The sequence below is a fragment of the Triturus cristatus genome, chromosome 3_1 (genome assembly GCF_964204655.1).
Source record: "Triturus cristatus chromosome 3_1, aTriCri1.1, whole genome shotgun sequence".
Taxonomy (NCBI): Eukaryota; Metazoa; Chordata; class Amphibia; order Caudata; family Salamandridae; genus Triturus; species Triturus cristatus.
In genome coordinates this window covers 484276354-484291937 of record NC_140583.1, presented here as the reverse complement: position 1 = coordinate 484291937, position 15584 = coordinate 484276354, and the positions used below count along the sequence as shown (strand labels likewise).

At 43.6% G+C, this 15584-nt stretch overlaps 1 protein-coding gene across 1 annotated transcript; it reads right to left on the bottom strand.

The window, feature by feature from the left end:
- Positions 1-310: 310 nt before the first annotated feature.
- On the bottom strand, positions 311-14065 carry LOC146860443 (cocaine- and amphetamine-regulated transcript protein-like). The gene is made up of 3 exons (XM_085646349.1): positions 13883-14065; positions 13004-13084; positions 311-1044 (listed from the first exon to the last, which is right to left on the bottom strand). Exons 1-3 carry the CDS (start codon positions 14018-14020, stop codon positions 940-942), a joined length of 324 nt encoding a protein of 107 aa, XP_085502475.1. The 5' UTR covers positions 14021-14065; the 3' UTR covers positions 311-939.
- Between the last annotated feature and the right edge of the window lie 1519 nt (positions 14066-15584).

The window sequence follows — 15584 nt, the reverse complement described above, 5'->3', positions numbered from 1 at the left end:
ATACTGAGCAGTGTTATAGAATAGTCACTCACATTGACCATAAGGTGATGCTGTTAGAAATTTATGAAGAATTTGATCTGGATGAGATTTGGTAAATCTTTCATGGTGCTTGGTGGGAGGTTGTGGAAAAGGGATATCATTGCACAACGGAAGAGCCTCTCCACACCACAGTGCATGGTTAATCGGCCTAGATAACTGCAAAATCAATGGAAAAAATACTTTATACATTTTGGAAACATTAGGATCCATTGCTGGATTACATTGTTAATAGAGCAGTGTAGAGATATAGGAGGGGAATAACAGCAAAAAGCAATCTGATGTGTAATGTTTATTGATAATCCTGCAACATGGATGAAATGTGGTAAAAATGTCACCCAACTTAATAAGTATTAAATATGCTACAATTCTATAATTTAGCACATAAAAAATAAAAACAAATGTTTATTAAAAACTGGAACACGCCAAAATATTTTCATAAACTCACATTTATAAATAATTACTTGACAATAAGAACTAAGGTGTAATATCATTCATAGACATATCCGATTTAAACTTTCTAATGTAAACATTATCTAAATATCACTGAAACGGCAAAGATGATGACAGATAAATGGACAACGGAAGATAAATATTGACAGGAAAAGAATAGAATATTGATAGGAAAATAATACATGAGCACAGGAAAAAGCATGGTTGTATTTTTCCATTGGAAGATGTTGGACAAATGCGCATCAAGGATATCTGCAAGTCAAAGGAATACCTTAAGCGTTTTTTTTTTATATGAATGTAATATACAACTTTTCCTTCTTTTAGTGCGAAACATGAACGATTAGATTGAAAAGCTAAAAATAGTCAAAAATTTCTGGAAGGGCTGGTAAGGATGGCGACACCCTTGTTTCTGGGTCCGGCGATGGGATGAGCAGGCCATAAATTCCACGTTCAGATGCATTTCAGCAGCAGAGTAGAGCAGGTTCCCTGGCCACACTGGCAGAGAATGCCAATGCGGGCCCCATATTTCATGGCACATTTTCCACCACCATCACACTGAAAAAAATTATTAAATGAATCAATATTAATTTATTGATTGCCCTATTGATGAAATTACACTGTCAATTATAGTATTAAACTGGTCACAGTGAGCTAAAGCAAATAGAGAGGGTTTTTAAGACACAAAGAGCTCATTATAAGTTTAGAATTCTTCTTGTGAACACATATCAAAGGACTGTCTCATATTAATGTATTAATACCACCTTTACTGCTAATGTGAGTGAAGTGCAGACTAGGAACATGTCCAATGTAAAATCCATTAAAAAGTATTCCCCTGCATCAGGTAGACCTACTGCAATTGTGGGGAAAAGAAACTGTGCGGAAGAGGATGAGCCACCCAGACTTCTAAAAGGATGCCTTTGTGGAGAGGATGTCAATGCGTGCAGCTAAGGCAAGAGCACTATTTCTGGTGCAACTCACTTTCCTACATTGCTGTTCATTGGAGTTCACCATGCACTGGGCATTCAGAGCGGAATTCAAATTGGATCCGGGTGAATAATGCAAACTTGATCCTAAGGGTCTGAGGCAAAGAAACTCAATAAGCTGAGCTTCATAAATTTCAATTCACCAAAATCCCAGGGTTAGAGGAAGTGACCTCACACACTCTTTTTGACCTCCGTGACATCACAGGAAGAGACATCATATGACCTTTGACCCGGTCTTAGTAACATATGCCACAAGACCTTAATCTTGATGGCCTCATAACAATTTGCATCACTGAAGCCTAGAGTGTACCTCAAAAGGAACAAGCATTGGCATAGCCAATAGGTCTCGCCTTTGGGACCTTATAAGTGTTTAGGCAGATCTATTGGCTTTGCCAATTTTTGTAAGCTATGTTATGGAGAAGTTAAGTATTAACATGGTTAATAAGCTGTCATTGAATTCCAAGGTTTCTTTGGCAACACAAGAAACAATGTAACTGCATCGCAGAGGTACATAGCTGTAGAAACAAACACACAATTAAAGAAATGTATACATGTATAACTACTTAAATACATAAGAGTCAACAAAAAGTGGATCTGCCCAGAACATATATCAAATGTGACTCCCTGCCCAGAACATGTATTAAACGTGTCTCCCTGCCCAGATCATATATCAAATGTGCTTCCTTTAATAAGCAGTGCACATTGGAATATAAATGCAAAAATTGATCGCGCCGTCAATCCGTCAAATATCCTGCATAACCACCACCATCCAGTGGTATAAAGATCATCTATGGACTTCTCTACAAGAGAGGAAGGAATTGCTGGGTGGTATATCGCCATCCGAGAGCTCTGTGAACAGTTTTCGGCAGAAGCGAGAAATGCGCAACATGGCGACCGCCGCAAGTCACTCTCGCGCTGACGATCTTATGGAGCTGTAGGCACCGCTGAGGGCTTGGCAGGGCATCTGTCCGGTGCTCCGATCGTGGAAAAAAGTGAAGGACCTGAACGCCCCCCTCCGCCCGAAGAGACGCGGTAAGGTGTTGCCACTGCACGCACGCAAGCAACCCGGCCTGTCAGCGGGGGAGATATGTGATACGCGGCCGCCCGCAGCCTGAGCATATGGGCGGTGTAGTGGAGAGCGCTACACTTTACTGAACTAACCGGCTGCTTCAGTGATATTAATGCGGGTCCTTTTGGGGCAGAGGAGCGAGCGGACTGCTGCTGCGAGCACCGCAGCGAATAATATGCGACATTGATTCAGTGGTGCGGTATTGGCTGAAGAAGCCTGAATCGGAACGGCCGCCCGCAGACATAACAAAAGCGAACTACAGCAAAATCACTGACCCGCACTTACAGGGTTGTCCTGCTGCATCATTACTGTCCGTGCCAGCCAGGCAGGAGTGGGGAGTGAGAACCACCACTACGGGCACTACAGCGATGTATTGCAGCGAATGAGGAGCAAGCTGCCACGCTACCTACAGAAAGCAAGCCCGGGAGTGGTGCGTGCGTGCGCGCGCAGTCTTCACTTTTCAAGCACTGCACTCGTGCTTGTGGCACGCCGCTGCTCGCTCCCACAAGGTCGATGCCGCCACAAGCACGAGTGCAGTGCTTGAAAAGTGAAGGCTGATGGCTAAAGGCACTCCTAGGGCAGCACTTGCGCGCTGCCTAGGCGAGACCTAAAAAGTATTACCAAATCATATGGAAATGCACTGAAAACGAGATTTTAAAAAAAACAGTCGTTGTAAGGCCCCCTAGTACTAATTCGTAGGGACAATAATTTGTGTATGAACATTGTTGTTGGCTTGATTTGCTCCTTTTCATTGATAAAAAGTTTTGATTTATCAATGTTTGTAAGGACTATCACAAATTCGGAACACAGAGGTGAAGGTTCTCTTTAAAACCATATTTCTTTCAGGTATTCACAGTAATAGACTGTGACAACAATTATGTAAACTGTGTATTGTTTCTATTTGTTTGATTGTATTTTATATTATTAAGACTGACCATTCTCGCTCTAAAATCTTTTATTTTAAACTGAAAGTGTAATTTCCCAGTATGTAAACAATTCAATAGAACACTGTTTAATTTCTGTGCTTGGTACTGCTTTCGCCAGCTCAGAGGCCAGGAGCTGCGAAAGCAGTGCTAAGGGTTACAAGTGGCAAGCCAGGGGTTGCAGCTGCATCTATTAACCACGAGTGACGGAGGAGCGTACTCCACCGGCACCGAGGGGTAAGAGAGGTATTACAAGGAAGTGGATACACCCTCCTGAGTTAACTGCAGTAAACGTAAAGTATCCAGAACCATCAAGCTTAAAATTAGACTTACGTGGCGTACCCCGCTCGAACGCAGGAAAGGAGGCAACTCCTTTTTGTTAGTTAACCCTCACACACCCTATTGGTGTCATGCTTCATAGGGTTCACCCTGACTCCTAAAGGTCAGGGTGGGCTCGACCGTATTTCAGGGAGCGCTTAGAAGATGTAGGCCAGGGGGTCTAAAGATAAAAATCCTACTGCGTTCCCCAGGTATCCCTTTATTCGTGGGGACGTAGCGAATATTAACATTAAATATATACAAGGGGTCGTTTGGAGGTAATGGTCCTGTGACCCTAAAGATGTGCCAACATGTTTCAGCCCTTATTTTATGGCCTGTTCGGTCCTGGGCTTTCTTCAGGGCAAAACAAAATTCCCTCCCTGGTATTAAATAAGGAATGGTCCTATATATTTTTATTTGATGGAACAGAAAGCTGCTCCATCGTGAATAGTACATAGAGGGTATACTTATCTCTCCATTCTGAAAGATCGCAAAAATTCCGTCTGTAGGGCAAAAGTGAAAAGAAACAAAACAGAAGCAATTTTTCATTTTATCACATTTTTCATAAATATGCACTGGGCGCAGGCGCGCAACACCCATTGGACTCACAGGGCTTCAGCCCCCCCCCCGTCGTGCGTGGCAGCCAGGGATGAGACACCTTCCCGGGCAAAAAAAGCAGCCGCACCCGAGCACTTTACAGGTCTTTAAAAGACCATTTGCATGTTAATGAGGCCTCGCTGTTGTTTCACCCCTTCTAGGAGCCCCTGCAGCTCCACTCTGCCCATTGCTTAAAGTTCAGCCCCCCCGAAATTTTTGCTCAGCCCCCCCCGAAATTTGGCTCTAGTTGCACCTCTGACTGGACGCATACTGTGAGTGGTAGTCTGGGGTCAAGTTTACCCAATAATAGCTCATTCACATGGTCAAAGATCACGTAGTGAAAGAAATGAAAGCACACCGAGCACATTGGGAGGGCATACTATGAAAAATGTGATGAAATGAAAAATTGTTTCTGTTTTGTTTGTTTTCACTTTTGGCTTACAGGCGGGAATTTTTGCGAGCCTTTGTGCCTCCCTCAAAACTTGCCATTCACTACAATGCAATTTAATGGGCTGCTATCATGTATATTAGTCCCAAGATGGCTGCCAGCACTTCCTGGCTGAAGTGTTGACAGCCAATCAGATCTTACCATGAAATCTGTGCTTCGGCTCCGCCCAGCTATACAAATTCCTTTCTCCTTTAATATCTCGAAAACTACTAAACGGATTTACACCAAATAACATAATGCATACTTTCTGGACCAAAAGCTACCTTTTTGACAAATATTGAGTAATTATATCCAGCAGTTCGGACTGCATGTGTGTTTAAAATCTCTATGGAAATTAACATGGGAAATTCACTTTTTTTTTAACCCCTTCTCTTGGCCTCCCGCTTCATGGATCACCCCGAAAATTTGCATGTACAAGACCCGACTTGACACTTTTTTTGGAAACTAGATATATAGATATATATACACATATACACACAAATATATATATATATATAAATATATATAAAATATATATATATATATATATTTATTTATATAGATAACCTACTGGCAGTCGCCAGCAGGTAGTTATAGCTAGGACCTAGTTTCCATAGGAAAAGCGTTTTTTGATTTGCCAATTTCTTTGGTGCCGTTTGATGAATCTTCGTGAATATATATAATCTTCGTGAATATATGTATATACATATTCACTGAAAAAAGCAGGAATCAGTGAGTGGGTATGTAATACCTGGTATTGGTGTTTGAGAATGGCAGTCTGTATTTTAGAGTGGGAGTATCAAAGGTTATATCAGGCTGTGAGGAGGTGCATCAGATTATCACGTGGATGATGTCATCAGTGATGTCATCAGTGAGAAGACATCACTGATGTCATCAGTAATGTCACTGACCATGTCATGAGTGATGTACTATGTAATGTAATCAGCAGTGCATTGCGGGGGCGTGAATTATAGTTAGCTCAACAAACTATAACGGCAGAATTTCGTACGAGTGAAATGTCCAACTAACTATAATGTCATTGAAACCTATGTTTTTTTCAGTGAATTTCTATGGTCTTTTAAATGATCATTACTAACTATAACGTGCCTGAAACCTATGGATTTTTCCGTGAATTTCGAAGGTTTTTTAACTGCTAATTTCTAACTATAACATCCCTGAAATCTATGTTTTTTTCAGTGAATTTCTAAGGTTTTTTAAATGCTAATTTCTAACTATGCCTACATAGGTAGGAAATGTGCAGAAAGAGGAAGAAAGGCACAGAAAGAAGCAAGAGAAATGCAGAAAGAACCAACAGAGGTGCAGAAAGAGGCCTATTTTGATTGTACCTTACAACAGACTCATGCAAAGTACCCTAATCACTAATCCTTCTCCAAAGATGTCTTAAACCTCACTTTTCTCTTGAAGGTTCACTATTAATCGACTGCTCAAAATGTTAGGCCTACCAAATATAAAACAGCAATCCTAAGCATATCACTGTTGTAAGTCTGACCACGTTTGTGAAGGTATGCATGCGTGTCTATGCTTTTACCTAGTGGCATGTTAGATGAAAATAAACATACAAACACTTGAATACCTGTGTTTCAAACAGCATACTCTGTAAGTCTGTGTAAAAAAAGGTGTATGCATTTCTTTCTGCTCACAATACAGGGCACATGGGTATTCAATAGTATATTTGAGGGGCTCTATAACACATAAGACATGTCTGCCTGTGCAACCTAATGACAGAGCAGACCTAAGAAGATTTGACCAACTATAAGAGAAGCTACCCGCTTTTAAGCTACCATCTTCAGATGCATAACACATGTGAGAATACATGTGCAAGTAGACATATACCTCAGTCATGAGCGCACACAGACCGTTAAACTTGACAACTTGCACTTCCCATTTGAATATAGAAACAGGTGAGAGAAGTACAGAAAGGAGCAAGAGAATTTCTGAAAGAAGCATGAGAAGTGCAGAAAGAAGCAACAGAGGTGCAGAAAGAAGCAAGGGGTACAGAAAGAAGCAAGAGAGGTGCAGAAAGAAGCAAGAGTAGTGCAGAAAGAGGCAACAGAGGTGCAGAAAGAGGCAAGAGGGGTGCAAAAAAAAGGAAGAGGGATGCAGAAAGAGGCACGAGCTATGCAGAAAGAAGCAAGAGATGTGCAAAAAGAAACAGAAGAAGCACAGAAAGAAGGAACAGAGGTGCAGAAAGAGGCAACAGGGGTAAAGAAAGAGGGAAGAGGGGTGGAGGAAAAGGCTAGGGGTGCAGAAAGAAGCAAGAGGGGTGCAGAAAGAAGGAACAGGGGTGCAGAAAGAGGCAAGATGAGTGCAGTAAGAGGGAAGAGGGGTGCAGAAAGAGGCAAAAGGTTGCGGAAAGACATTAGAGGTGCAGAAAGAAACAAAAGAAGTGCAGAAAGAAGGAACACAGGTGCAGACAGAGGCAAGAGGGTTGTGGGAAGAGGGCTGTGAAAGAGGCACAAGGGGTGCAACAAAGACGCTACAAAGGTGCAGAAAGAGAGAAGAGGGGTGGAGAAAGAGACAAGAGAGATACAGAAAGATGCAACAGAGGTGCAGATAGAGGGAAAAAGGGTGAAGAAAGAGGTGAGAGGGGTGCAGAAAGAAGCAAGAGCGGTGCAGAAAGTAACAAAAGAAGTGCAGAAAGAAGAAACAAAGGTGCAGAAAGAGGCAAGATGAGTGCAGGAAGAGAAGAGGGGTGCAGAAAAAGGCACAAGGGGTGCAGAACGAAGCAAGAGAGGTACAGAAAGAAACAACAGAGATGCAGAAAGCGGTAAGATGGGTGGAGAAAGAGGCACGAGCTGTGCAGAAAGAAGCAATTGATGTGCAAAAAGAAACAAAAGAAGCACATAAAGAAGGTTGCAGAGGTGCAGAAAGAGGCAACAGGGGTGAAGAAAGAGGGAAGAGGAGTGGAGAAAAAGGCAAGGGGTGCAGAAAGAAGCAAGAGGGCTGCAGAAAGAAACAAAGTAAGTGCAGAAAGAAGAAACAGAGGTGCAGAAAGAGTCAAGAGGGGTGCAGTAAGAGGGAAGAGGGGTGAAGAAATAGGCAAAAGGTTGCAGAAAGACATTAGAGGTGCAGAAAGAAACAAAAGAAGTGCAGAAACAAGGAACACAGGTGTAGACAGAGGCAAGAGGGGTGTGGGAAGAGGGCTGTGAAAGAGGCACGAGTAGTGCAGAAAAAGCAACAAAGGTGCAGAAAGAGAGAAGAGGGGTGGAGAAAGAGACAAGAGAGGTCCAGAAATATGCAACAGAGGTGCAGAAAGAGGGGAAAAGGGTGGAGAAAGACTCAAGAGGGGTGCAGAAAGAAGCAAGAGTGGTGCAGAAAGTAACAAAAGAAGTACAGAAAGAAGGAACAAAGGTGCAGAAATAGGCAAGATGAGTGCAGAAAGAGAAGGGGGCGCAGAAAGAGGCACAAGTGGTGCAGAACGAAGCAAGAGAGGTACAGAAAGAAGCAACAGAGATTCAGAAAGAGGTAAGATGGGTGGAGAAAGAAGCACGAGCTGTGCAGAAAGAAGCAACAGACATGTAGAAAGGGGGAAGAGGGGTGGTGAAACAGGCAAGAGGGGTGCAGGAAGAAGCAAGAGAATTGCAGACAGAAATTAAATAAGTGCAGAAAGAAGGAACAGAGGTGGAGAAAGAGTCAGGAGGGGTGCAGTAAGATGGAAGAGCGGTGCAGAAAGAGGCAAGAGAGGTGCAAAAAGAGGCAAGAGGGGTGCACAAAGAAGCAAGTGAGGTGCAGAAAGAGGCAACAGAGGTGCTGAAAGAGGCAAAAGAGGTGCAGAAAGTAGAAGAGATGTGCAGAAAGAGGCAAGAGAAGTGCTGAAAAAGAAAGAAAGGGGCAGAAAGAAGCAAGAGAGGCACAGAAAAAAGCAAGAGGGGCTTCCACACAATGACTACCAATTTAACACCCACATTTATCAATAAGTAACAGGTGACCATTCTAGGTTTGCAAAGGACCTACCACCACGTTGTAACACTTGCTGCATTTTTGGTACTGTTTGAGCCGTTTGAGCTAGGAACAAGGCTTTTTTTTGTTCAGATCTGCAAATTAGGCAGCAGATGATGGATTATGTGGCTAATGCGGAAAATGTATAATTGTGCGAAAGTCGATGCAGCCAAACAGCCACATAATTCCAGTGGACCTGCTCATACCTCTGACTAGGTCCAGAAGTGATCCTCAGTGATTCCTTTTTTTGTCCCTTTGAGTTCATAGTTTAGCTTATATGGAAACGAAGAAGACTAAACCTGAGTTTACCACTCCACAACACACACTACCATACCACATAATTAATCTCCATAACACTTCATCCCACTCTAAATAATTGCTATACACTAAATACCACATACTTTCTAGCCACATAATTTCACTGCACAACATACCACATAATTCCACTACACACAACGTACATCCACTCCACTCCACTCCAAAAACATAAGTAAAAAGCATTTACATTTACAATGCCAATAGCTCTAACTCTTGCAAATGTAAAACCTATTACATTGCAAATGCTTCTTTAACAAGTAGTCGCATTTGCAGACTGGTGGAGAAAGGGTGCTGGGCCTCCGACTAGCGATCAGGAGGTCCGCTGCGTAGGACTTACAGGAGGTACCAGGAGGGCTTCTTGCCCCCCAAAATCCCTCAGGAGTAAAGTGGACTTCATCCCCCAACCCGTAGTGTGCTAGGAGGCGCGTTTGCAGAGAAGTGGAGAAAGGGGGGTGTGGCATCCGAAGACTCTTGGCAATCCCACTGTTTGGGACTTACTGGAGGTAACAGGAGGGGTAGTTGGCCCCCAAGGACATATTTGGGGGCTAATTACCCCTCCTATTATCTCCAGTAAGTCCCACACAACAGGATTGGTAAGTTCTCATAGCAGGCCACGCCCCCTTTGCCCACCACTCTGCAAACGTGCCTCCTTGCACGCTCTTCATTGGGGATAAAGTCCCCTTCGCTTGTAGGGGTCCTTAGGGGCCAACTAGCCTACCTGTTACCTCCAGTAAGCTCCACACAGTGGGATTGCTGAGAGGTGGACACAGGCCACGCCCCCTTTCTCCACCACTTTGCAAACACGCCTCCTTGCACGCTCTTGGTTGGGAGATGAAGTCCCTTTGTCTCCTGAGGGTCCCTGAGGGTCGACTTTGTCAAACTGACCGCGTGTCTCAATGTATTGCCTTTTTCTGGTTTTTGCCGTGGCCACATTTATCAGCCTCTGTCCGAGTTTGGACTCCAGCTCCCCTTGCAGCATTCTCTTCGCAGCGGCAGATATCAATCCGTTGCACTTCCTGCACTACCAGTCAAGAGTTATCAGCCGCACAGATGTATTTGTTTGTCTGCATTAAGAGCGAGGCCGAGGCACAGTGGCTAATGATGGCCGCTGCGGGTGGGTGGAAGACAGCACAGATAGTGCACACTACAAGGGCCCACCCTGTAGGGGCCCCATTCAGTATAAAGCCCAAGGATACCTTAGAGATGTCACAGTATCGGAGCCCTCATCGCGTTCCGCAAGTAAGGGCTCATCATTTTGCATTATGCACAGTACATAGGCCATAGTGCAAGGAAAGAAATGGACCCGCCTGTTGGCTGTTTGAACTGTGAAATACAGCTATAACCAGGGTCCGGTGACTTCTCAGGGCTATGGGCCCCGTGGCACTGAACCTGATGTACCAATGGAAGCTTCGCCCCTGATTGCACAATGCCGAGGCGGAGGGAGGGTGTGTGGGTCAAGATCTTCCTCCTTGTGAAGTCTGAAATCTTCACTAGTGGGGCAAGGATTCGGCAGCAAGGATTGGCTGTAAATGGGCAGCTGGAGAGTGTTTCTCTCTGTGGCTCGAAGCTGAAGCTGTGCTCAGACCTGGGAGGCAGCAGGACTGCCCCCTGCCAAAGTCCCAGTGCTTAAGGTGGGAGTAGAGTGAAGAGAGTAGTGTGCGACTGACAGGTGCTGGTGACCTGCTAGAGGCTCTGATTGACAGAAGGAGCATTACCTCTTCATCTGCCTTCCTCGCCCCAGTCCTTACTGGGCAACGATTGACTTTGGCGAGGAAGATCTGTACTTGGAGTAATGAAGATTATCAGTCAACACCTAGGTCATTACTGGTAAGTACCCAGGCCATTAGTTCCTCGTCCGTCTTCCTCCTCACTGTCCTACATTGTTCAGTAACGACTGCGACGAGTAAGACCTTGCCTTGATGGAATGAAGATTACCGGCAAGTAATGCAAGCCATTTCCCTCTCTTCTGAAGAGACTCCTTTATTCCACCCTCCTTGAGAAAAAGAAAAAGAAATCTCCGTCTTCACACTTCACAAAGGTGCCAAAAGTGTTGAAACAAATATAAAGTTGCGTGTTAGAGGAGTTGGCAATTTCTCACACCCTATCTGAGGCCTGATGAATGGTTGAATGAAAGATACTGCAGTGAATATATAGGGCTTTGACGTGGTGCTCACATACTCTTGTAGACCTTAATGCTACGGCCAATGCTCTCCAACATCTTTTTAACGTGTATTATAAATGAAATACTGAGTAAATGTGTGATTATCTGACTCCACCCATACTCATCACATCTTCATATCCACCTGCTTGCACTCCGTACCCATATAGTGGACCAACCTAGAAACACTGTGCAAAACACACACATATATGCACACATACACAACCCCGCCCCCTGGAATGCACTGCTTGCGTAAATAACAGATGATACGTAGCTATGAACTAGATTTAATGTGTTACTATTGTCAGGTTATAATATAAATCTGCTTATATTAGCATTAGTCAGCGACATACAAGCAGCAGCGCTACACCTCAGCTTTAATGGGTGTCTAAGTGCTGCAGCTCACCATCACCACGATCACGGACTGGTGCCCAGCATGCGCACCACTGCCATGGTGTCCTTGCCAGTGCATGTGGTGTACTAGATGTATGCCTCATCGTCCCTCTACTCTATGTGGGACTCAGTTGATAAAATGAGCTAAACATCTTCAGACAACAATATTCACAGACATCCCTGGCGAATAAAATGCACATACGAGCATTTCTAAAACATGAACAGGCTTTGCCATTTTATAGAACTGAATATATGCACGATGGTCTTGGAGTTTCTTTGATAGGAGTGGGCAGTTTCTAACAGGAGCTTCAGATTATTGCCACAACCCCTCCTTAAAACTGCCAGATGGGGAGATGTGAGTTAGTAGTTGAGATACAGATAGCAAGACCAAGTGGCCTGTTTTAATTCGGCTTTCCCTTTTCGCTGTGTGATCCTCTTCAGTCATACGTTTTTTATGTCAGTTGTCAAAACTTGTGAGCAGTTAGAAATGTTTTGGGCGTAGGGATTAAGCCTTAAACAACTGTTTGCACTCGGCTGACCGGAAGATCCCACGTCTGTATCAAGTATGTAACATTAAACTGCACATCCTCTGGGAATTTTCTCCTCTCATACATCACTGCCATAAGCCGTTCTTTTACCCCGTTCCTCTAAAAATTCAGTATTAATTGTGCAATATTTCGCTCGGTGTTATCTATGTGCTTATAATCTTGAGCTATGTTAAAGTCCCTTTTATATGAACTGCCTAAAGTTCATTTTACAAACGCACTGGGTCCTTTTAAATGTACTGAAAGTTCTTCATGCAGCCTGGATGGCATATATAATTGAAATGGGTCAAATACGCATATACTGCTCCTAAATTATTCCATCTGATAGCAAAGCATCGAAAGAAAAGAACAATAATTGATTGGAAACGGTTTCTCAAATAAATCAACACCACTGGGGATGAAACTACCAAGTATATTTCGTAACTTTGAAAGTTTCCAATAGACTTAAGAGGGTATTAGCGGACATTAATGTCTCGAGGTACACTGGGTTGCATAAGTCTTCCAGACTGCTAATAGTAGGTCAAAAAGCCACAGGTTTTAGTCGAATTATTAAAAAAGTGAAGGTGCTTTCAAATTTCCAGAAACTATCTTACTTTCATCGAGACTGGAGAACAGAGCGATAAAACGAATTGAGCAAGATCACTCTATTTGGCGAAGAAACGACGCTGAGATTAGAACACAAGACGTTCTACTCTTCAAACGAAAATTGAACCAATGTATTGGGGAATTCTGATGATAAGACACGATCCATCTAAAAAAGGACAGGAAGTCCCCCCTTCAATGAGATCAGAAGCCCCCAGAAAGAACGTGTAGGAGAACTCACCATGGGAATCTGGGCGGCTTTCTTCTGGTGACTTGGGTGCTTGCTCTCGAAGTTCAGTAGGAGATTCTCCATCGCTTCTGCCTGCAAACAAGGGCACAAGGACACACAAGTTTAACGTGTGAACATGCATATCGTCCCCAGCTGCAGCACCGTGCAGCGTTCTTCACGACCACGGAACATTTCTCTGAACAGCGCCTGGCGTGCAACCGGTTTGTAGTTTTTGATCTACTTTGGAAGGTGAGATGGGGTATGGAAGTGTTATATATGACATTGTGAATTGAGCAGATTCACTCATCGCTGGCCCCCTGCACCCTGACAAACTCACACAACCCTAAAATATGCAGAGTTTTCATAGCGTATTTCGTAAGCCATTGTACTCTGCGTATTCACATTTCCGTTTCCATTTATAAAGAAACCGTTTACAATCACACATTGAGAATTTTCCTGCTTTTTGCGCTTAGATCAATACCCTGCATAACCTGTGTTTGCCGCTATAATAATACTTCTGCCCTAAATTAGGGTGCTGGGTTGTATAGAATTTCTGGAACACGAAGGAAGTCTCGGGTTAACAAATTCCCGTGCATGCACAGATCATAAAGGCGCCTCACAACCTCCCCAAGATATCCCACATAAGGTGTGAGATGTTCACCCAGCTGTGGCTTTTCAGCTCGTCCCACTTTGGCATTTTCAGATCTAGCTTCTGTTGCCCAGCCTTGTCTTTGCTCAGCGCAGCCTGCTTCTTACTGCACTAGTGCACACCCGAGACGCGCATGCCACGCTGTGACAACGCGCCTGGCTTTGCATGTGTTCTGAGAACAGAAGCAAGAGCTGTTAAAAGTGTCTGAGTCTCAACTCCGTGGATCAGCAGCCCCGACTGACCAGGTCTCTCTCCTCGGAAGAGGGGGATCGCTTCTCCGGCAGCTCATCGGGAAAGAAGTCCCTGGAAGACTGGCTGAGGCAGAGGGAGAGCAGGAGGGCGGCACACAGGAGCTTCAGCAGCAAGGGTGCTCTCTCCATGGTGCTGAAGGGCGGGCGCGGTGTCCGGAGGCGTGGGCTGCTCCTCTTTCCTGCCTCTGGCTCCCGCTCGTTGCTTTTAAATACGCAGGTACCGGACCCCGCCCACTACTCGTGAACACAGTCAGCTGCCAGGAGATGGACGTGCAGCTCGCATCTCACACAGATCGAGGCTACCAGTCCACCACTGGGTGCGATGGGCGAGCAGCTCACTCACAGCTCTGGGCTACCACTGGGAGCTAAAGGGGAACAGCTCGCGCACAGCTCTAAGCTTCCACTGGACGCTCTGGAAGAGCACAGCTCTAAGCTTCCACTGGACGCTATAGGCGAGCAGCTCGCACACAGCTCTAGGCTACCACTGGACGCTCTGGCACTAGAGCAGCTCCCTCCCACCCAGCACTAGGTTTTCACGGGGCACAGTGTGCTCAATAGCCTCTACACCCATGCTGTAATCTCAGTCACTCATTGAAACTAGTTGATGTCATGGGCGTAGCTAAGCAGTGGTGCAGTAGGTGCAGTGGTACGGGGCCCAGAGTTATCAGAGGCCCTCTGAACCTGGATTATCATATTTTACTTCCCACTCAGTAGTGAGAGAGATCCATATCTTGCTTGCACTAGAGCCTATGGAACCATTCCTATGAAATTGGTTTATGGTACCAAAACAGACAGCAGCCGAAGTAACAAGCTTTGATATAAGTTACAGGCATACATTACTACAAGTACACGGAAAGGATATGTATATAATCATATATTCCAACTTCACATGCACACACAGTAAATACACATGTAGGTACAATATTGGCAAACAACAATTTATTTTGTGGTGTTTATGCGAATAGAGCAAAATTAAACTACATTATTTTCCCTCAGATGCATCTGTAATTCGGAGCTAGATAGAAAGAAATCGGAAGAAAAAGGTGACTATTTAGAGCATACCACATTGTGTTTCCCCTTTTAAACCTAGAGAAAGAATAAAGGCGGCAAATACAAAACTCTCTAATCAGCTCTAATCAGAGCTGCTATGACATGCAGAATAAAACCGCTCATAATTTCAGTCTCTTCCGGATTTTTTACTTCATACCTTTAAAAATAACTCATATGGTTAGAGCGGCTGCTAAATAATAATACTAAGATAATACTAACATCTACTATGTATAGCACAATTAAGGGTTCACTGACAAAATATTGTCTATGAAAATATCCCCATACCAAAATATCGTGAACAAGATATTGATGTTAAAAATATCGTCATCCTACTTTTATAATGGTAAGTACAAAAATATCTAAAATAAAACATCGTTGTCATTAATATCGTAATAAATATCGTTTTTTAAATATATGTTCATTTAACAATTAAATAATGAATATATTAGAATATATATATATATAGTAAAATGAATTTAATAAAAATAAAATAGATGTGATATATTTCAACAAATATAATGAATACACTTTAAAAAAACAATTAGGCACATATATATTAATATATGATTTCCACGAGGATAAAATCCGTGAAATCCCAGTAAATAATCCAGCGGCACACCAAAGGACAACACAATAAGAATTT

Excerpts from the sequence above, each read along its gene's own strand:
- LOC146860443 (XM_085646349.1), bottom strand. The coding sequence starts at position 14,020 with ATGGAGAGAGCACCCTTGCTGCTGAAGCTCCTGTGTGCCGCCCTCCTG. Across the intron at positions 13,085-13,882 it reads CTTCCGAGGAGAGAGACCTG|GCAGAAGCGATGGAGAATCT; the intron begins GTCAGTCGGGGC and ends CCTTGTTTGCAG. Across the intron at positions 1,045-13,003 it reads AAGCCGCCCAGATTCCCATG|TGTGATGGTGGTGGAAAATG; the intron begins GTGAGTTCTCCT and ends AATTTTTTTCAG.